Below are 22,766 nucleotides of genomic sequence, written 5' to 3'. Positions count from 1 at the left end.
GCTAGGGGGTAGCGCCGCTAGCAGGTTGAAAATGTTTGGTTCAGATTGAAATGTCTGGACAATTATTGGATGGATTGCCATGACATTTGGGATGTAACTTGTGTTTAGTAATAATTAGCAAATGCTAGCATGCTAACACTCTAAACTAAGATGGTGAACATGGTAAACATATTACATTATATTGCTAGCTTGCTACAGTTGGTACATCAGCTGTTTGAGGTGCATAAACACAGACTGCACAAACAGTCCAGTGGTCAAATATGCGCAGACAACACAAGGAGAAAATTCGCTTCACTTTCTCTCTGAACACATATTAAGTCTTGTTAAATGTATTTTAATTTCAAAATTGCTCTAAATTTGCGTTAACCTCTTGCCCACACCACCCACTACTTTGCCTGCAAGACGCTAGCACTGTGCAGAATTTTCACAGACTGCTAGTGCTATTACAGAAATATGAACATGTAATACATACACTGTTAGATTAGAGTCTTGTCTTTTTGGTCTTTGTGCCCTGTCCAACAAATAATCTAGGTAAAATGCATGGCAAGGGATACTGTAACCTTAAAATATGAATGTATATAATATATTTTGAACTTCTCTTAAAACAAAATTCAAAAAGACAAAATACCTCTTTATAAAGACTTTATAAGTGTGAGAACAAAATCTCTGATAGGCAAATGCACAGTGCCAAGTCACTCAAGTCAAGGTAAGCTAAGAGCACAATCAGCTCAAGAACCCTTTCTCAATTTTTACTCTAATTCTGGGAAAGTCAATACAGAGGACACTGGAGGTTTTTAACTCTGTGGAAGTTGGAAACTGATTCAGCTGCAAAAGGGCACACACACACACACACACACACACACACGCACAGAGCCATGCTGAGATTTAGCTCTCCAGCAGCTGAAGGCAGAGATTCTACTGCAGAAGCACAACAAAGCCACTCTGGGGGTTTAGCTTTGTGGCATGGCAGACTAAAGGCGGAGATTTAACACACAGAGGCACTCCAGGCAGGCGGTGTCAGGCAGACAGATCAGAGAGGAGGAGAGAGAAGACACCATTAATACTACAGATGGAAAGTCTGAGAGCAACTCTAGTCACACTGCTTGTCATGCTGCAGAGCCAACCAGGCACAAGGAAGGAATGGAGAGAAGCAAAAGTTGGACTCTTGATATTTAGTAATGACACATATTTCATAAAAATGACTGAATTGCAAATGTTGAAATAAAAGACAAATGCATGACTGGGAATAGTGAGTAGGGACAACTGATACCAGGATGAGATATAAAGGTGACAAAAGTACATACTGTCTGACTTCTTCAAAAAACAGTATCACTTGGTCACCTTTATACCAAAATATTACTAAAACATATTTAAAAATTAGACCTGGCAATCTATCAGCTGAATATATAGCATATTTAACATGTGAGCATGTTAGCATGCTGACATCAGTACCGTAGCACAGCCTCACAGAGCTGCTAACATGGCTGTAGACTCTTAGTCTTGTTCTAATCTGTGAAATAGCCAACAGTGAGCACTGCACCAGACCTATCTGAATCGTGTAGGCAGGAATTCAGAGCTCTGCAACTAGGCTAAGTCTGTAAACTGTCATCAATGTTTACAATGGAAAGTGTGGGTAATGATTGTTTTCTGGACCAAATAAGCTAACCTGGGGATTTGTTTAAAACCTGTCTGATTGTCTGACTGCTTGTGTTTCTTGCTGCGTTAGACTTATTTTATGTTTCCAGTTCTCAGCAATTTGTTATTATTACTGAGCAGAATGATGGCCAAAATTACAAAAAATATGGTCCAAGTTGTAATAAACCTTTAATAAAAATCCTTTGAAGGGATAGTTTGGGTGTAATGAAGTGGGGTTGTATGAGGTCCATAGTGTATTACCTACAGTAACACACCCCCAGTTTGGGGAAGCAGAGAGTTGTACTGGCTCGGAAGCTAAGCAATGCATTGCTGTGGACAGGGTCAGCAGCATAAATGGTAAATGGACTGTATTTATATAGCGCCTTTCTAGTCTTTCTGACTATTTGAAGCGGTTCGATTCCAGCTTCCCCCAGCCCACATGTCGAAGTGTCCTCGGGCAAGACACTGAACCCCAAATTGTATGAGTGTGTGAAATGATTAGTTTCTTTCAACTGATGGCAGTTGGCACCAGCCATCAGTGTGTGAATGGGGTGAATATGATATGTAGTTGAAGCGCTTTGAGTAGTCAGAAATACTAGGAAGGCGTTATATAAGTAAAGTCCATTTAGAATATTTTCAGTGCCTTACCTTACCATAGAACGTCCGTATTCCTACGCATCAGCGCCACATATGTGTGCCGCACACTGTATAACGCCACCGGAGTTCTACGGTTGAGAAAATATCGTATATATCTTCTCAGCTGTATATGATGGCAAGGGAAGGCGCTGAAAATATTCTAAATACTGTACACTTAAACTGATATAGATTTTTTTTAGGTGGCTAAAATACGTTCTGCTGCTGACCCTGTGCCGACCGCTATCTACTGTAGGTAATACATTGACTATGGATAAGTACCCCATACAACCTCACTTCAAAAAACCCGAACTATCCCTTTAAGACTCACAGAGACTGAGCCATTGCTTAATCAATGAAAAGAGACCAGACCTTTGTCCTCAGGACATCTACTCTCAAGACCTCAAGGCCAGTGTTAACATTTTATTTTGTGACGATATTTGTCTTTCTTATGTTGTTCAACTATATTTATGTATGATATCCTTGCCCCACCTTTTACTGTAACCAGGTTCCTTTTGTCACCTCCATTTTGTTTTTGCCACCTTGATCAGCAGTGCATGCAGCTTTACAAATAAAGCAATACACGGCCATGGTAGATAATAACTGAATGAGACAGCAGTATTTGTACCTTTCTCTTTCATAAACACACACACTTAAAGACACACACACCCTCCACCTCAGAGAGCCTCAGTCAGACAGGAGGAAGCCTGATCGTCAGCAGCCTACCACCGATGACCATAAACGGCAGCCGTGGAAAGTGTTAGCTTGATTACATCACAACTTAGAACGAACGCAACTCTCTCCAACAAACTCTCCTTACCTTACCGGAAAGACCAGCAGTTTCCATGGGAACAGGACAGAACAAGAGAAGGAGAAAAATAGACAGAGAACGATGGAGAGACAGAGGAGAGGATGGATGTTGGGGGTGTGGACAGAAGAGAGCTTACAGAAACAGAAAAATGAGAAACATGTCTATTGTTTTATTCGTCTCACAGAGAGGTAATGCGAACTTAGATGGAGATGAGGCGGAGGGAGGATAGAGGTGAAGTTGGGAGTGGGAGGGAGAGAGAAATGTATAATTATACTGAGAAAAAGAAAGGACAGGGCCACAGCTTGAAGTCAGTGTGGCCTGTGCTTTGGGTCTGTACGATCCAGCGTCACCGGGAGTTAAATTATAATGCTTGCTCCGAAGATAGTCCCTGAATGTTCAATCAACCCCTCAGAGCCCTTCTCTCCAGGGAACACAGTGGGCCTGACAGGGATCGGAAAACAACACAGTGAATATAACTCAGTCTGAACAACAATCACAGTGCAGCTTCACACACACGCCATGTTGTTCCTTCAACAGTCATTAGGTAAATATGAGCTGTTACATGAGTAAAACTGGAACTAGGGTTCCAACTGACTATTATTTTCAGTATCGCTTCATCTGTGGATTATATTAGAAATTAACTGTTCAATCATTTAATCTAAAAAAAGTTCAAATGGCCTTCAAATTACAGAGAATCCAAGGTGATGTCATCAAAACAAAATCAGGGTTGCTAACAGAGCTGTAGTCAAAAACACTTAAATGAACAGTGCAACATTTTGGGACACTTTAGAAGATCGATACCACTCTCGCGTGTGTATGCTAAATATGTAGCTGGAGCCAGCAGCCAATTTGCTTAGCTTAGCACAAAGACTGAAAGCAGGGGGAAACAACACCTCTGAAGCTCATTAATAAACACTTCATATTTTGTTTGTTTAATCTGTACAAAAACCGAGATATAACGTTGTATTAGTGGGCTTTAGAGGTGATGGTAGGTTGTTTTAACTTTGGACACAGCCAGACTACCTGTTTCCCCATTCCAGTCTTTACGGTAAGTTGAGCTAATCGATTCATACATCTTGTGCATATTGGAAGATGAAGTTCTACTTGATCTACTAAAGAGTTTAAAGTCTCAGAAAACTAGAGTTACAAATCAAACTACTGATGTTCTTGTTGAACCGCACCAGCCCATGTAACATCTTAACAAACATCTGACATTATGCAGGTAGTCATGCAGATTCTGTCAAATGTATGTCATGTGGTTTTATGACAGTGTGTCACGGCTGCTGTTGCTCTGTCCATTTTATGTTTGAATTAGGCAGTTTTACACATCTCTGACTGCTATGTGTCACACAATATTACATTTATATACCAAGGCAGCAACTAATGATTAGTTCCCTAAAGAAAGACCAACTTGCTAATATCATAAAAATGAATGCACTTTCATGAAATAATACAATAACCTTCAGAGGAAAAGAACAGAAGTGCTACATTACTTTACCTAGCAAATGCCATATATTTAATGAGTGTGGATAAGGGCTACGACAAACGATTAATTTGCTGATTATTTTCTCAATGAATCGTTTGGTCTATAAAATGTCAGAAAATACCAATCACAATTTGCCTCAGTCCAAAGTGACATCGTTTTGTCCAACTGACAGTCCAAAACCCAAAGACACTCAATTTACGATCGGTCAAGACAAAGAAAAGAAGCTGGAATCAGCATTTTTATTTTTTATTTATTATCAAAACTGTTATTGATGAATTTTCTGTCAATCAACTAATCGGTTAATCAACTAATTTCAACACTAATTTCAGCCACATAACGCATATGAATGAATGATTTTATTCAGCAAGTTTGTGCTCCTTTGCTGTTGTTAAAGGGTATTCTGGGAAATGCAGGAAATCACAAAACAATAAAAAATGTTGGTCCAACAAGAAAGTCAACTGTAACACTATCACTGTAAGAAAAACATATAGATCAGTCAAATGTAGTACTAAATAGATGTAGTTTGCCCTGTATACAGCCTGTTTGAATGCTGCTACCTATCCCTGTTTATCTTTAGAAAGTCTCTTTGCTCTGCCGTGACGACATTTAGGCGCTGTCCATAGCAACAGTCGCCATGCCCACTGACTGCCACGGTGACCGCTGTGGCCCTCACTGCTCGTAATTGGCCAGCCCATTGCAGTTACAGTACATAAGGTGTTGACATGCAGCCACATGACTGATGCAACCTTTGATAACTTTATATTTACTATACCTTTTACATGACTGTTATGAATGCTTGCAGAGACCACTGAAAAAAGTGAACATATCAATAATCTACTGTCTTCCAGACTGTCTTATCTCTACTCCTTTTCTTACTCTGTCTCTTTCTTTCTTCTTTCTGCACGTGGGGGTCGTGCGTGTCTAGTAAATTAGCAGTGATAGGCAGCTATGTGGTTGTCACAGCAACAAAAACCCATCTCCAAACCTCGCCTCGCAGTCTCTCCTTCATTTTCCGTCATCTCATTCTGCCCTTGCATGTATGCAGAATTTGTATGTGTGTCCTTATATGCCTCCTCTGTGTATGCACTGCGCTGAGTTAACAGGGAGGAAAGAGACAAGGAAAGATTGGGAGAGTATGAATATGTGTGTGTGTGTGTGTGTGTGTGTGTGTGTGTGTGTGTGTGTGTGTGAGTGAGAGCGAGAGAGAGAGAGAGAGAGGCAGAGGAAACAGAAATAAATTGCAGTGCTGACCTATATTCACGAATCCAGCAACCAGTTCAGCGGCACAGATGTTCCCCCAATCCCTGTGTTCCTGAAACCCTCGTCCGTGAAATCTAGCCACAACACCCGAATGTATGGAAGGGATTCGCTCTAATTGTGCCTGTGTGTCCCTGTGTGTCCCATGTACGTTATGCATCAGCTGTGTTTTTATTTGTTTGTGTGTGGGAGGATCTGTGCTGATTTAGTTCTGTGCTTAAAGGAGCACTCCGCTGATTTCAACCTTGTCTGTATATGTCAGAGTATGCCTATGGATGCTATTGTACGCATGCCAATAATCTGTATCTGGTAGTAAGGCTCTTTTCATCCTTCCAAATCCTAAACCTGATGATGCAAGCACAGGCCAAGCAGCAGCAAGGAAGACTTATTTCAGGCCTCAGACGTCTAATCATTCTCTCTACCAGACTGAACTGTTTACTTTACCCCTGCTCATGCCATGGCTACATGGATTGTGTTGCAGAATACAGCATATAGAGGGATCCTATAAAATGCAGATAGTATTTTTCTATCAAATGTTTGTTCCAGAGTGTGTCATAGCAGTGTTTATTTAAGTCTGTGGTCACTTTTGAGGCTGTAGTTTGTTGTGCTCTTTATAATATTGTATTTTATAACATGGGCAAGGAAAAGACTGATTGGCTCACAGCTATCTGTTAAAATCATAGAACATGATACCTAAAACATAATTCAGGTTAAGAGTTAAACCAGTGTTCTAAATCAGTACACAAGATTTATTAAAGGGTCGGGTCACTAAAATGACAACAATACCACACATATTTTCTCACCTACCTCTAGTGTTATCTGACTATGTTGTCTGTGTGTTTTGGTTTCATTTTCCCAGGTATTGAGATGTCATGACACGTTTCTATCTAAGAAGTACGTAGAAAGATTAAACCATCTATGAAGTATAAAAACTCACAGTAAGATGTATGGATGGGATGTATATACTGTATGTATATATATTATATATATATGTATGTATGTAATATTTTGAGCAACAAAAATGAAATTCTATTCACCTTCATTTTATTGGGCTAGAGGGAGAAATCTAAGAAACACATAAATAAAATTACCAGATACCACTAGAGGAAAGTGTGAAAATGTTTTTGTAATGTTTTGAGTGAACCAACCTTTTAAACTGTAGGTTACCATAGCAACAGTACTTACTGCTACCAATTAACTCTCACAGGTGAAACTAATTTAATTTGAAATTGAGACACTTCCTCTATTGGTATTATCATTTATATTGTAAACTGTTCCTGTTATTTTGTCCACCCCTACAGTTTGTATGATTTATTATCGCTTTAGGGAACTAATAAACATTTTTATATCAAAATTGTGATTTGGAAAGTAAGAGTAAGAGGTGAAAGTTTTAGCTGGTGACCGCCGATTTCACTAAGTGAAATGACAACTGCAGGCAAATTTAGTCAGCTGTAGCTAATTAGCCTTGATTCCGTGAGTTGCTGTATGCTGATGTTTGTTCAATTCACACTTGGTCAAAGAAGGTTTCCGCAAAAAAGAAACACCACTCTACCATTTGGATGTGTCACAGTTTGCTCCTCAGTCTTTCTCTTCAGCCACATTCCCACTTCCTCAAACACATTCATTGCCATTCTCATCCTGTCCACCAGATGCCCTTTGACTTTTTGTCCTGTCTCAGTTATCTCACTCCCACATTCAGCCACTCCCTCCTGCCCTGCAATTACCCCTTTCCTTCCCTTCCCCATCACCTGACTGCCCCACTCACTCATTTCTTTTTTACTGGTGCACTTCCTTTGTTCTTGGTCAGTTAGTTTTTTTTGTGTACCTGTCTGCTTATTGGTCTGCCTACCTGTATCTGCTAGTAAGCTAATAAATCATTAAACTGCACCAGTCTGCTTACACTATCTGCGTTTGTGTCCTTTCCCTGTTCCCTGCTTGCCAAACCGTGACAGAACAAACTTACCAATATGGACCCAGCAGATGGATGTTTCGAGGAAGAACTGTATGATTTGTCTTACACCATCCTATGCCTCCAAGGTAGTTGGAGGAGGGCCCCTATTTGGGAGTATGGAGCGGCAGCTCTGACTTTGGCACGCAGGGCAGTGTCCACTAAGTCTTGGCTTAGGAATTTTTTACCTGGGTGGGCTACGGACTTTATCAACACCCCTGATTCTCAGCCTGCTTCCCTGCCTGCTAGCTCCCAGCATGCTAGCCACCAGCCTTCACTCCGGCCTGCTAGCCACCAGCCTTCACTCCCGTTGATTAGGCTTGGGTTTGTGAGCCTGCAGTCTTCCTGTCCTGCACCGGCTGGCATGCTACCTGCCAGTCCTGATGCTGCCTGTCCTAAACTGACTAATCCACTTCCTGACAGTCCTGAACCCGCTAACCCCATGCCTGTCCCCCCTGAATCCTTCAAGCCTTTGATGAACTGTTTGAGGAGCCATCCTGATGTCAGTCACCTTTGGAGGGTAATCGCCTGGTCACTCTCACGGGGTACCATGGAGTCTCCAAAGGGAGGTGTGGTCCCCATGGCTCCTGACGGAATTGGCTCTCAGCTGCCCAGCTCTTCATCCTCACCACTGCCCAGTGCTCCAGATACTCAGCTCCCCAGTGCCCCAGAGCATCAGCTGCCCAGTATCTTGGCCACTTCGCTGCCCAGTGCGACACCAGTTCCTGCAGAGCTGCAGTGGTACTCTGTTCCTGCTGAGCCACGGCAGCCTCCAGTTCCGGTGCCACAGCGGTAACTTCCTGCTCCAGCTGAGCTGCAGTAGTCACCAGTTTCTGTTCAGCATCAGCCTCCTGGATTCCTGGCATCACTGGCTCACCTGCCTGTCTCCCAGCTGTCACAGGCTCCCAGCTCTGCTGCCCTGTTGCCGGCCTCATGCTCAGATCTCCAGTCGCTGATCTCTGGTCCTGCACTCCTGCAGCTAGACCTCCAGCCATGTTGCCGACCTCCAGGTCAAGTGAATTATTTTATCAGAGTCTTTTCATGTAGAAACAAGATATGTTTGATTATTCTTGGCTGTATTAGTGCTACACATTCAAATAGTGACAAATCTTCAATATCTGTTATATTAATTTAAGTATACAGTTAGTGTTAAAATTAACATAATCTTTGCTGCTAAAGTATAATACAGACTTGTGTGAATGTCCATGTGCGCAATTTGTTTTTATCACTATTTACATTAAATTACAAAGCACCTGTGTATAGAAGTGGAAGATTTGCTTATGTGTCTATAATCTGAGGACAATAGCATGCAGACATCCGCTCAGTGAGACAGAGAGGAACAGAGGAAGTAATGGGGTTGCTGAGTAATTGCTTTGCGCCTCAGATGGGTGAGTGAACTCTCAGGCAGCAGATTACACGCAGCGTTCACCCTCTAACCTGGCTTAAACCAACGGTGAGCATGTGTGTGTTTGAGAGCCTAAAACTGTGTTTTCCTGTGTATGTGTGTGTGTGTGCCCATGTGTCTATTATGTGTGTGCATAAGAGTGCAGTACCTTTTTGTGTATGCATTTCCACAAACCAGAAGGGTTTAGGAGCAGCAGAAACAAAAAAAAAATCTAATGTATGTGTGAGAGAGAGACACAGAAGAGTAACACAGTACAAGAAAATTAGAACAAAGTGAGTCAAAATCAACAGAATCCAAACAGTAGTGGTGAGGGAACAGGAAATTAATTTACTCAATGCCAGTTCTGACCAAAATGTTGCCCCAAAAAACGGGTCACATTCTGTTTTGTGGAACTGTATTAGATTCAAAGAGCATATAGTTTGCAAGCAATGTTTTGCTTTAGTTGCAGCGCAGATAGCTATGTAACACTAGAATAACACTAGAAATGTATACAACCACCTGAAAAATCAACCCAAAATAATAGAGTATATGATGCATTTACAAAGACCATGAAATCTACCAAAATCCCTGTTGCCAAACACACACAATCTTGGAGCATCACCATACCCAACAAGGCACAAGCAATTAGAGGCAATATTTTTACACATTTGCACTAATCAATATTTTTATATTAACAAAGGATCAAATGACAATGTTCAATGTGAAAGGAGACACTCATAATGACAAGCCCACAGAGAATTATCACCCAACTTTGCAGTTCCCCTCTGCTCCACTGATCGTTTTAGCATCTTTTGGTTTATTGTTTTGGTTTTACGGCCCACAACGTTCCTGTTTTGGTTCACTCTCACCGCTCTCCTCGGCATCATTTCCAGCTGCAGCAGGCAGCTGTTTTTAGTGATAAACCTCTAGAACTTGTCATTGTAAAACTCTGTGAGAATGTCTAAGCAACTGAATGACTAATCCATACCTTGAATGACTCACATAGTTGATCTATCATAGATCTATCATGCTTGCACCATGAAGTGCAGTAGCATCTTGTCTGGCTGCCAAATAACGGCAAAGGGTATAAACAGGAAGTTAGCCACTGTGGTTGAGTGTAGAATTGAAGTGGTCACTGTTTTTGTCCTGAGTGCTTGCTTTACATATATATTCAAATGTGTCACTAAGTTGCAGTCTAACCATAGAGGCTTAACTGATCTGAAAATCTGATTTTGTTCCAGCGATGAACTGATTCAACTCGCCTGCTTAAAAGTACTGTTCAAATGAACAATTGATTTGTGAATTGACCCATCACTACTGTTCAACCACATTACAAATGGACCTGGGTGATGGCACCAGTTATGCTACTGGGAGAATGGTGAGTCTTCTCCAAAGGCCTCTATTGAATTGTATCAAGTTCTGTTTTTTTCTGTTCTCTTCTGGTCTAACAGGCAATGTAATTAAGCGTAAAAAATGCTTTTCCACTTGCAAGGTACCACTGGGGAATTGGTAGCCAAGGTGGGCAGGGATTAAACTTGTTGGTCAGAAAAAGAGTGCAAATACTGTATTGGTTAAGCACTGATGCTGTATTGACAGCATGTGTCAATAAAGAGGCTGGAGAGCGGAGGGGAGGCTCGTTGGTCTGAGGGATGACTGCACTTGACTGATGGATATAATGATCAAAAGCTTGCTAAAGCACTAGGTTGTACAGTAAAGTCAGTTATTTGCGTTTGGGTTGGGGTAGGATCTAATCTGTCTGTGTCTCTGTCAGTCTGTGTGTCTCTAAGCTAATGTCCTCTGATTGACTGTCTTTTGGTCACTCAGGATGTAGTCAATGAACAAAGCAACATACCTCCAAAGTCCTGTCAAATGAGCTCCAGTACCTCTTCATTAACACTACCAATCGTGTTTAATCATTCAATATTTTAATATCAAGTGATTTTAAACTGGATGTTAACACTATTCTGTATCTGCATCTGTTGAAATATCTTTTTCATACAACTGAATTTTCAACGTTTGCAGAACAGATACATATACCCCTGGTTGAGAATCACTGGTTTATACAGTTTAGGTTATAAAGCTGTGTATCAGTGTAAAAAGGTGACTGAATAGAGTTTAGCTGGCTTTACCACATCCCTGCTCTGTCTGTCTCCCTGCCTTGTCCTTCAGTTACATCACAGTGACGCCCCATCACAATTCTTCTCTGTCTGTTTCCTTTAATGATTCATTCACTCTGCCTGTCTCTCTCTCTCTCTTCTGGACTATTCATTCTGCCACATCTGTCTGTTTTTTGACATATTAATTATAGGGAATCCAGCCTTTAGTGGCAGGTCTCCAGGTTCAAACCCTTTTCAAAATGGCCAGCCTTTCATACTTCTCACTGACAGCTGATGTGGAACATTGGGACTAATCAAAGCAATTAAGAATTGCAAAAACCTTTTGCATACAATACCAAAGCAAAACTAAGGCAAATGTTATGAAACAAGATTCGGTTTCTATTACTACATTTCTGTATAATTGTATGATTTGAATGAAGTATGAGTTGTACGTCCTCTACCGAAAGTAGTTTCAGCCAAGCACATGTTGCTTTGCTCATACTGACACTCGCCACTCGCACCACTCGCTGTTTTCTCTGTTCTGGAAACATCAATTTCTCCTGAACTAAACACCAATATAAGGTTCAGAACAAAATTGAGAAATATGGCAGATAGTTGGAAAATCATGATTCTCTGTAAAAAAAAAAGAAAAAAAAGTTTAATAGTTCATGAAGTTTGGGTGTATTGAGAGGAGGTGAGACATACCCGACAAATGTACGTCCTTTAAAAAGTTCAGCGGCTGGAAACCATTTTCCAGACTTAACACTACACATATCAATATTTTTAATAATGACAGCTGCTTAAGGAGTTGTTTCATTCCAGAATAACGTTACTGTGTAAGCCAGTCAAAAGTGGCATGTGTCAGTAGAACACCAGTAACATCCCATTTTTATGTGGTACACAGCAGCAACTGTTCAATAGTATTAATAGTAATTATTAATAGTATTAATAATCGATATATGTCAGTGGGGAGTGGTATCTGTCAATAGAACATGAGTGACATGCTGTTTATAAGAGGCGTAGGCCAGTAGATTAGCAGCACTAAGAATCGGCTTACGCCACAAAAACAAACCAACGGCCACTTTTACAATTCTGCATTACTGTTTGCATCACATTCCATCTATTTCCAGTTATCTTCTCATCCACTGGAATATAAATGAACACATTCAAGTTTTTCAATTGTTACATATTGCCAAGAAAATGCAACTAATAAACCTATTAAAATTAAGATTATGCTGCAAGAACACTCTTTTCTTAATTAAAGAAACAAAAAAAATGTTGAATCAGTTTGAATTCCAACTATGGTGCTTATTACTAAATACCCATCATCAATCACAGACACAACACTGAATTTGACTACAATTCCTCCCTGTGAGGTCTGATTCACACAGATGCGAGCAGCCATATGTTCTGTCATCAGTGGTATAGTGAGATAGAGATGGGACCCAAGATAAAGCTGGTGTAAAAACATGAATGAATGCTAAATCCTCAAACCCATTCATGTTCCTGAAACAAGCAGCAGCCATTTAATGCGCCCCAGCATGGCTTGTTTGACCTCTACCTGCACCGAACCAAAGATGGATGGGAGGAAGAGGCATATGACTGCTGCTGCTCTGTGTGTGTGTGTGTGTGTGTGTGTGTGTGTGTGTGCGCGTGTGTGTGTGTGCGTGTGTGTGCGTGTGTGTGCATGAGAGGATGCAATCTCAAGGCAAGACTGCATAAGGCTACATTACAAATGCAACTGCAAGGCTCTTACTGGTCTGTGTCGTGATTAACATTAGCCTAGTAAATGCATATCTTTACAGCTGAATGGATGTTCATCAACACACACACTCTTCTGCACTACCATCGGCTTTTGTCTTGAATTTTAAAGAGACAATCTGTTCTCCCTTGTGACGACGATTTAGATTCTTCGTTGCACCCCACCCCCACCCACCACCCTCCCATCCCACCACCCCTCCTTTGTCTCTCATTCACAAACACACACGCACACACCAACCTCCCAAGGGCAAACAGGGGGAGAGGCACCTGTGGCCTGCCTGATTAACAGCCATTTTACAGAGGAGCAGAGAGACTGAAGTGTTTTCAGTACAGCAACGATGAGCATTCTGAGAATCCATCTAAGATCTGTGTGTGTGTGTGTGTGTGTGTGTGTGTGCATGTGTCATTATTTATGTGTGTGTGTTGTGGTGGGTAACTAACTAACAGCCCCTGCCTATATCAAGAGCAACCACTTTATGAATATGGGAATATAAAGGTCAAGGTCTGAATGTGACTTTTACTCTTTCTCTCACAAACACTCCATATGAGAACATATCATTACTTTCATGAACTAGTCGAGGTTCCCTCTCAAACTACAAACCAAGTTTCTGAGCATTACTCATAAGATAATGACCAATTATAGTCCTTGTGCTTTGCAGCAGAAAGAATGGCCAGTATGGGAGGATTTAGGCTTTGTTGGATAGATCCTCCTTTGTCAGAGAGTTATACACACTTGTTTTGGAGGTCTCTACCAACATTTTTAACATGGATTGTCCCATACATGGCGACATTAACCTATTAGGGGATCCAGGGGCAAAAATGACCTGCTGGGCCCCCATAACCCCTTACATACAGTGAGCTAGAAAACTGATTTGCTGTGTGGTAGTAAAACTAAAAAAATAATTTAGGAATTTACAACATTTAAGCATAAAATGGAAATAATGAAAGTCTTAAAAAGATTTTGACACAGGGACCCTTTTTATGACAGGGCCTCAAGGTTAGGCTATAAAGCAGGAAGCACCTCAGCCCTTAGCATGTCTGCTGATGTCGTGTGGTGCATATTACCAAACAAATGAGCACAAACCAGATGACACATACAATAGTAAGCGTGGAGTTTTTGGGGTCCCTGGAATTCTGGGATCCTGGGGCAGGTTGCTGGCTTTCCCAGTTGATAATCCAGTCTTGGTCCTATGTGACATGGATTAAACATGTCTTTCTAGGATAAAACATTATACTGTGTAAATGACCAAGCCTCAGAGGTTCCCTGAATGCAGCATTTTTCTCCCAAAACCAGTGAAATAAAAATGATGTGTGAATTTTTGTGTGGAAACATCAACATTTTATGTTTGGGATGCCCAAAAATTTGTGAGACTGGCTTAGAACATGCTTAAATCAATCAAATTTTCAGTTAAAAAGAACAAAGGTTCTTTATCAATCTAGGTTTATCTATCTTTTGTACTTTTGTACTCTTTTCTATGCACACACTGGATTTTACTTGGGTTTGGTAGCCTTCTAGCTAGCTACCTTGTATGATTTTAAGCACTGCTGGCGCTAGTATATTAACCAGAACAATTAAAACTATTACTGCACCTGCAGCCTCACATCATTTCATTAAAAGGTCATCGAACTAATGTTTCCTGAAGGGCAACCACCATTCCTACCTTTTTTCTGCAACATCCATGCTTGGGACTAACTTGAAATCTTAGGCTAACCATTACAAAATACCTGAGGGAGGTCAGTCTCGGTGCTCCAACAATGACAGTGAATGATGACGATGAAATACAGCAACAATCAGGACAGGAATCACTGTGTTCAGTTTCCTCAGTTATTTTATGTCTACAACCCAAACTGGGAGCCACATTCATATGTAAAGTTGCATATTATATGGGTTTATTTGGACTATATTTTCAGGAAAAATCTCTGTCTAGATCAGTGCAGTCTGACTCAACAGATGCTTCAGAGAAGAAGAGCAACTTGTACTTTTGAATGACAGCTCAGTTTTCCTCCCCTGGATCTTTTGGCTACAACCACAATTTGTATCCAGACAACTCCAACTGCATTCTATGACCCAGTCTGATCCAAAGGCAAATCAACACTAATAAATATACGTAAGATAAACAATACAAAAACGCATTTAATCTAGTCTAATTTAAGAATAACTTTATGTGATCTGCAACACTACACACCACCAAACCTTTCAACACTTTCATTACCACACATTCATGGCAAAAATCAAGGTCAGAAAATGCATTATAAAATCTACAAACCTATTTCTATTAACCCTGCAAACTGACTGGTACGGTCCTTTAAGGCAGACATTTCTCCTTTCATGGCACAGTGGTAAAAGGACATGATATGAAGAGTAATGTCAAGGTATTAACTGTAAAATTTGAAGCAAATCAAAGTTTTGGTTAAATGTTGCATTTGTGCATTACATTAGCTAGGCTTCACTTGAAAATTTCAAGTAAACAATATTTCAAAAAGGAAAGCCACATTTTCATGGTCCACATAAACATAAACAAGTATGAAGCATCAGATATGCTGAGCACTGCATCTGTTGAAAGTGTGGGTATCGTGCCTGTTTTGGTTTTCATATTTAATAAAAGATTATCCCACTGCTTGTGGAAGGATATTCTCAATACATAATAGATGCCTTTTTATTGAGTTTGTAAAAACAGGGGATTTTCCTGTGTTGAACAATCACAAACTGAGCATGTTTCTAGTGTTAAATTCATATTAGACTGTCCTTCCTATAGCTGGGTGGGATCACAGCTGCATCAGTCCCAACAGATTTGGTTTGGAAGTGTATATCAACCAGGTCTCCGTCTAGTTGCTTTGCTCCGAAATGGACACGAAAACTGAAAAGCTCCAGGGTTTGAAATAACCTCTCTAATTAGGTGTGATCATGCCTTAGGAACAGATCAACCCAGGCTAGAGAAAAGCAGCCCACAGCCTTCCAGGCACCACGTTGGACATGTTCTACAGAGAGCTGGGCCTCGGCCGTCGCAAATAGTGTAGCGTGTGATTCCAGAGACATTCCCTGCTTCAACCGAACAATGTTGAAACCACCACTCGTCGTCTGGTGTCACTGCAGTTTACTGGTAAACCAGAATGCTCGAAAAGGATATATGTAAACATGGAAGGCTCTTCCAGCTCTAGTTTCTCATTTTCGTTAGCCATTTCAGCACGAGTTAAACGTCCAGGGGCTAACGTGACTGGCATGGTTTAGCTAATGGCCAAAAACTGACCCACTACCAAAGCTTTGCAGGTGGAAATCACACTTTAAAGCTTATGTTATCCACATGCTAAGACATAAATCTACTTAGAGTGATTTAGGCTAATTCAACAATAATTTGGTTCATAGGGTGTACCGAACCAAAGAGTTTTGTACTGAACACTCCTATACTGAACAGTTCGGGATGCACACGCGTACCTTTACACTGATGCTGCACACTTTCTTTCTTATGTTTGCGAGGTAAACAACACGATTAGCACAATGCTACAAGCTATGTGCTACTAGCTATTCCACCTAATATGGATACTTTAACATACTGGATTGGCCAACACGATGCATTCCCGGATGTTCTGTGCTGCAGCTCAAGTTGAATCAGGATCAACTTTTTTTGACAGACTACATGTGTTTTCTTGCTGGAGCCCTTTGCAGCGGCACCCCACTGTAACAAAGCAGTGGTCTCACTGAAATAAATGAGGACCCTTGATTTTTTGACATTGTGCTATTGTCGTTCTGAACGCAGCCTATGGTGGCCAAGTTTCCAGAAAAATCTCATTCACCACCAGAAAACCCCTGTGAGAGGAACATTTCTGCTGGAGTTACAAGGGAAATAAAAGGTCATGCTAAGCAGTCGGAGCAGAGGTCTAGATAGTTGAAAGGGGGCCAAACTCCCTCTAAGAGAACCAATCTTTTATTACAACATTACAGATATGACATTTTGGTCAGAGCGACCTTCATCAGACACTTTAGACCATATCATGTAAGCTTATCTGCCTCCACCATTGACTGCACACATATTCCAACACTGAGAAATAACAGATTCAAGCTGCAACTTTTCTCACAGAGACAGGAAGAGTATTGTCAGTCCTGCCCTCTCCCCCCTCAGATAGTCCAGTTCTTACCCCAACACTTGTCACTCATCTTGATGGGCTGTCTATCTTTTTTATGTGATCTTGCCTGAGACTGAAGTGTGCAGCATCTGTCACCAGCACATCTAAAGCCTCCAGCATTGGTATTCACCGTGCTTTTGAACATTTAAATGTGCTGTTGTTGTTGCTATGACTTCTTGCAATGTGGCTGCTACTACCCTCACCTTTTTAGCCACCACAAGCTAGCTGCTGACCACGCCTATATGACAATCCCACAGTGGTAGTGCACCCAAAAATGTCCTTAACTTTGCTACAATGCTACCTTGAGTCAAACAAGGTGAGTTAGTCATAAACATACTGGTGTTTCCTACATAGTTACTATTATTTACTAGGCCTCTCTTTCTGACATGTGCACCATCCTCAATTTTTCCAATCTTCCACTGACTTCCCTCCCTCCTAGTCTGTTATCTCCTCCCACTGATATGAAAGCACATCAGGGTCGCTAGGCAATGTAGGCAGGGAAAAACAGCCGAGATGTTGATGTTCAACTTGGTATTCTCCTGCTGTGAGCCGGTCAGGGCTTTGGTAATGAGAGCCTGGGGACCTGGCTGAGCCTGTTGTGTGTGTGTGTGTGTGTGTGTGTGTGTGTGTGTGTGTGTGTGTGTGTGTGTGTGAGGGTGTGTGTGAGAGAGAAGGAAGAGTGTGTGTAAAATCTTCCTCGAGGACTTTATTGCTGAGTGTTTGTGTGTGTTTCTTTGCAGTTGGAAGTGAACCAGCTGTGGCCAGGTGGTTAAGGTTTGTGTGTGTGTGGGTATCCCAAATACATGTGTTCAGGTGTAGGTGTGTGCATGTACTTGATGGCCTGACAGGTTCAGTCACACACAGAAACATATTGTGGAGCGAGTGGTAAGCAGATGATAAGCATGAACAACCCCTCTCTCCCTCCTTTCCTCGCTTCTTCCTCCCTTCCCTGCCTCACCTTCCTCCATCTCTTTTCCTTCTCCCGTTTCTCCTCCCTCCCTACCTCCTCTCTAATCGCTGGGCTAATTGACTCAGCCAGATTTGGCAACAGGCTTATTAGTGTCATTTCACACAACAACGAATGACCTACGCAGACAGTGCAGAGATCCAATTTCCCATACACACATGCACACACAGCGCAAACATATTTCCCTCAATTGATAAAATGACCTACTGACAGCAGTTTCATGTGAGTGTTTGAGCAAAATTGGTGTTTGAAGATACTTTTTTTTTTTTAAAACGGAAGATGTAGAATTAAATAGCTTCAGTTTCAAAAATTTCCTGCAGACATGTTTCAAGTATTAAGTGTTGAAAAGCTGATGTCTGTCCAATGCCCCACAACTTTGCAGTGGGGCATTGAGCATTGTGCAGTTTACCCACCTCAGCCAACACAGGGTAAGAACCTGAAGACACATTGTTTTACACTCAAATCATCTTCTTTGTTTTAAGCCTAAAGCTGCCCTTTTCTGTATTTTGGCTGCCTTTCTCTCACTCATCCTCAGGCTGACCTGAACTTCCCTTCATATCAGTGAAATTTAATGGCACCGCATTGGTGTCATTGCCACCTGCAGGTTAACAAGGTGTGCGTGATTGTAGGTGTCTGTCTGTAAGAGCTGATGTCCGGGGCTTTTCTATGTGGTTTTCTCAGATAATTAACCCTTCAGCGTCACCCAAATTCTGCCTGATAAGTGTCAGTGTGTGTGTGTGTGTGTGTGTGTGTGTGTGTGTGTGTGTGTGTGTGTGTGTGTAGAGTAGACCGCCCTTACCGCTGTGTGAGCTGAACCAGCGGGGTGCGATGTGCAGAGGCAAGGTGTCAGCCAGCGACCCCCGGGATCCCAGATAGAGCACCCCGTCCGTGTGGTGCCCTCCGCCCCCAGTGTCCTGGTAGCCGGTACCGTGGGGGGCGGCGGTAGTGCCCCCTGACCCCCCTCCGGCTCGATCCGAGTCCGTCCCTCTGGGGGTGTAGAAGCCGAAGGGCACGGCGGGACTGTGCTCGATGCCCATCCCGGCCACGGAGCTCACCGAGCGGCTCCGCAGGCCCATGGTGCCGCTCGGCCGGTAGTGGCCGAAGTGGGCAGACGGTGGCACCGCGCTGTCATCCGTAGAGACACCGGGAAAAGCACCCCGGGGCCGCCCCGCCGTGCTCTGCTTTCCCCCCATCCAAAGCGGGAGACAAATGGGTGGGGGTTCTGGGTGGAAACAGGAGGGGGCTCGGCTCGATCCGCAAAGGGTCGAGAGAGCCGAAACAGCCTGTCGCCCCCCTCCCCTCGCTCCTGTCTGTCTCTCGGCCTGCCTGCCTGCCTGTCTGTCTGTCCGCGTGTCTCAGCAGGCTCGTCAGCTCTGACTCTCTGCAGACGCAACAGCCCGTTTCCCTGCTGAGCGGAACATGAGCCCGCCCTGACGTCTGGATTCACCTCACCCGCAGACAAAACCTCGACACAACCGGGGGATGGCTGACGAGCTGAATGACGCCGAAAGCCCAGAATGACAAACAGATGTAGCTACACCACACTCCCCTCGCTGTCCCAGGTGATTAAGACGGCTGTATCATTGCAGCAACACGTTTATCCCGCCCGGCCCGGTTCACAGCAGCGCCGCAATGTTCACTCCGCTGCTCTCTCCTCATCTGATCTCAGACATCGTGACAACTGTTGCTGTCTGTCTGACCGCCAAAAAACGACGGTCCGTCTTTGACCAAAAAAAAAAAAAAAATCCCAAAAAAAAAATGACGTCGCCGCTGTCTGTCCGGTCCGGTGGTCTCCAACCAGCGGTCGCTTATTTTCCCGGAGATCGGGGTCACAGTGAAGCCGCTCCCCTGCGCTCAGATCGGCGCTCCGCTGCTCTCCGCTCCGCCGCCGCTGCTGCTGCTGCTGCTGGCCAGACAATGGAGGCGCTCAGTGCGCAAACTCGGATCATAAAAACAGACAGGACAGGAGACAGTGCTGGGAGAAGGCAAACACACTTTGTTTTAACTCCCAATCAAGGGGAATGGACTTGGAAATTGTCTGCAGTGTTACCTTGAAGCCTTTTGAATCATGGGGCATTTCAGGATATGCCAGTGTGGCAGTGGACATCAGGTAGCCCACTTTCATAGCCCACATTGAGCCTAAATTGGATTTTGTACTCTCACCATAATTTGTGATTGTGAAGACAATAAGAAAAAAATCTCAGGACTTCATTTAGAAGTTATACTAAAAACAAGAGGAGCATTATGACCAAATGTGACACTCTATATTATTATTATATTTGTTAACATATACAGTATATTATCCTCAGGCCTATAGCTTATTCAATTTATTCACATAAGGTTCGGACAATTGACATATTTGAAGGGCTAGGGAATCCCCTCTCCTGAGTTTCTTTCTTAATTAATCTGTTAATTGAGGAATAGAAATAGAACTACCTTGCCTTTCTATTACCCATAATCCTGCTTTGCTCCCCCACTCTGTCAGGCCTTCAGCCAGTGTGTTGTTGTCATTACCAAGTTATGCACAGAGTTCTCCACCATATGATACATTATTAGGATTACTGGCTCACATGTTTTGTTTGGGATTACTTGGTCTAATCCTGTGTGTGTGTGTGTGTGTGTGTGTGTGTGTGTGTGTGTGTGTGTGTGTAATTAGACTGGTTTTATTCTGTCTGGCTCTTTGTTTCTTCACAATAACACACAGTCAGTCTTGTACAGTCTTCTTGGCCTCGCTACCCAATAAGGTAAACTATGGTAAATTACTTACTGCAATAGGTGTTAATCTATTCTGCTATAATGACAGCAAGCCTATAAATGGTCCCCTCTCTGCTCCTCAGACATGCAAACACACATTCACACACACACACACACACACACACATAGCCGCACACATAAACCATACAATCAACTCAAATGGTTCTAATATAAATAGAAGACCACAGGGAGAAAAGAAATAAACCTACAGGGTAATAAGGCAACTCTATCGTCTAGTGGTTAATTTGAGTGCTTCCTTCCATTTTCATAACATGTTCAGTAACTCTGAAGGCTTACCACACATTACAATTCGCCAATGACAGACAGAATCCAAGAATTAGTAACAGTTATAAAGTTTCTAGATTGTCCTCACATGCAGTCTTTTTAAGTAATAAGTAAAGGAAGATAACCTTTGTGTTTTATGACACAGAGGAGAAAATAAAAGCATCCTAATAAGTCATATGCACTTTCACACTTTTTAAACATAACAAACCTGGGTTCACAAATATACAGTGCAAGCAGGATCGTAGCCTGTATTTTAGAAATACTGAGGTCAGCAGAATCGCACCAAACCTGGAAATTTTGGTAACACTTTCCAATAAGTCACTTTTTATTAAGTGTTTGTAAATTGTAAGTTATTAATAGGTAATACGTTATTTACTGATGCTTTATGGAGCTGTTATAAACCATTAATAAGAACAACTTTTGGGTTGCCAGGTTGGGAAAATTACCTCTGGCATGTGTTCCTTGTCCACTAGGACACTTGTGGAAAAACCTGTGGCAAATCTGGACCAAAATGCAATGATAACAAATTATTAACAGTCATAAATGCTGACATGATGGTTTATCAGTCAGCGAGAAACCACAATTATTAATTAATGGATTACCAACATTTATAACTTATAACTAGAAAATAGAAAGAATAAACACCCCCAGAGGGATTTTCACCTGGTGAACCCAAAAGTTGTTCATATTAATGGCTTATAACTGACCTATAAGGCAGTAATACATTTATTAACATTAATAAAACCAGGTTTAAAGCATTCTTAGTTACAGTTTATAAACCCTTTATAAAGGATGACTTATTAGAAGTGGTAACAAAATTTGGATTAGTGACCAACCAAACTCTACTCTGTACAATTTTCTGCGTATTTAAAAAAGAAAAACACAAAACTTCCCATTTTATATATATTTTTAAACTGTTTAATTATATTATTTTCTGTAAATGTTATCTCCCTACATCGTGATCTAAATGTTGTTTCAGTCTTCTCTACATTGCATCATGTAATTCTGGTGATGACTAGATCCCTTTTATTTAGAACAGGCAACATTTAAGATATCAGTCTAAAAATAGCAGAACTGGCCAGCAGAAGTGTCATAAGTGTGTAATGGTAGTATCTAAACTGCACTCCATGTCAAACCCTCCAAATTCACAGAAATATAAATGAGGACATGACCTTGGTGTCCTCAACAGTAGCAGCAGCCCTGAGCGCAACCAGCTGACAAAAAATGTCATTGTCAATTTCCACAGCCTTTAAAACATTCATACTGTACATGTGACAGTATTACCCCACTAAGCAGGAAGTGGAACAATAAAATTGACTTTACTGTTTTTAAAGATTGTTAACAATTATGTAAACAATTATTTTCTACGCCATATTGGCATTCACTGATTTCATTGAAACCGATAAAAGTAATTTATTATGTCCTATAATGTAATGTTATTCAAATCAATCACTATAGGTAGAATTCACACAACTCAAAAAACTTTAAACTGATGAACACAGATGCTTGAAGCTGTTTAGTTAATGGCTGAAAGCTGCGACAACATTACAGGCCTACCAAGGCATAAATTAGCATTTTATTTTATCCGTCGTCTTCTTTTCACGCGTGAGACACTGCATGTTTGTCC

General features: G+C 41.8%; 1 protein-coding gene across 2 annotated transcripts in view; it reads right to left on the bottom strand.

Annotated features, from left to right (window-relative positions):
- The window catches only part of znrf1 (zinc and ring finger 1), a 59,904-nt gene extending 39,576 nt beyond the window's left edge, over window positions 1-20,328 (bottom strand). Inside the window, exon 1 of one of the 2 annotated variants that reach the window (XM_044193804.1) lies at window positions 18,900-20,328. In XM_044193804.1, coding sequence (XP_044049739.1) covers window positions 18,900-19,293 — 394 coding nt within the window. In that variant the 5' untranslated portion in view covers window positions 19,294-20,328. Of the gene's footprint in view, window positions 1-8,281; window positions 8,814-18,899 lie in introns of those variants that run through there. The other variant, XM_044193803.1, reaches the window with a different exon arrangement.
- Between the last annotated feature and the right edge of the window lie 2,438 nt (window positions 20,329-22,766).

This window comes from Siniperca chuatsi, linkage group LG4 (genome assembly GCF_020085105.1).
Source record: "Siniperca chuatsi isolate FFG_IHB_CAS linkage group LG4, ASM2008510v1, whole genome shotgun sequence".
Taxonomy (NCBI): Eukaryota; Metazoa; Chordata; class Actinopteri; order Centrarchiformes; family Sinipercidae; genus Siniperca; species Siniperca chuatsi.
The sequence above is the reverse complement of the archived record's forward strand: the minus strand, read 5'-3'. Positions and strand labels throughout refer to the sequence as shown.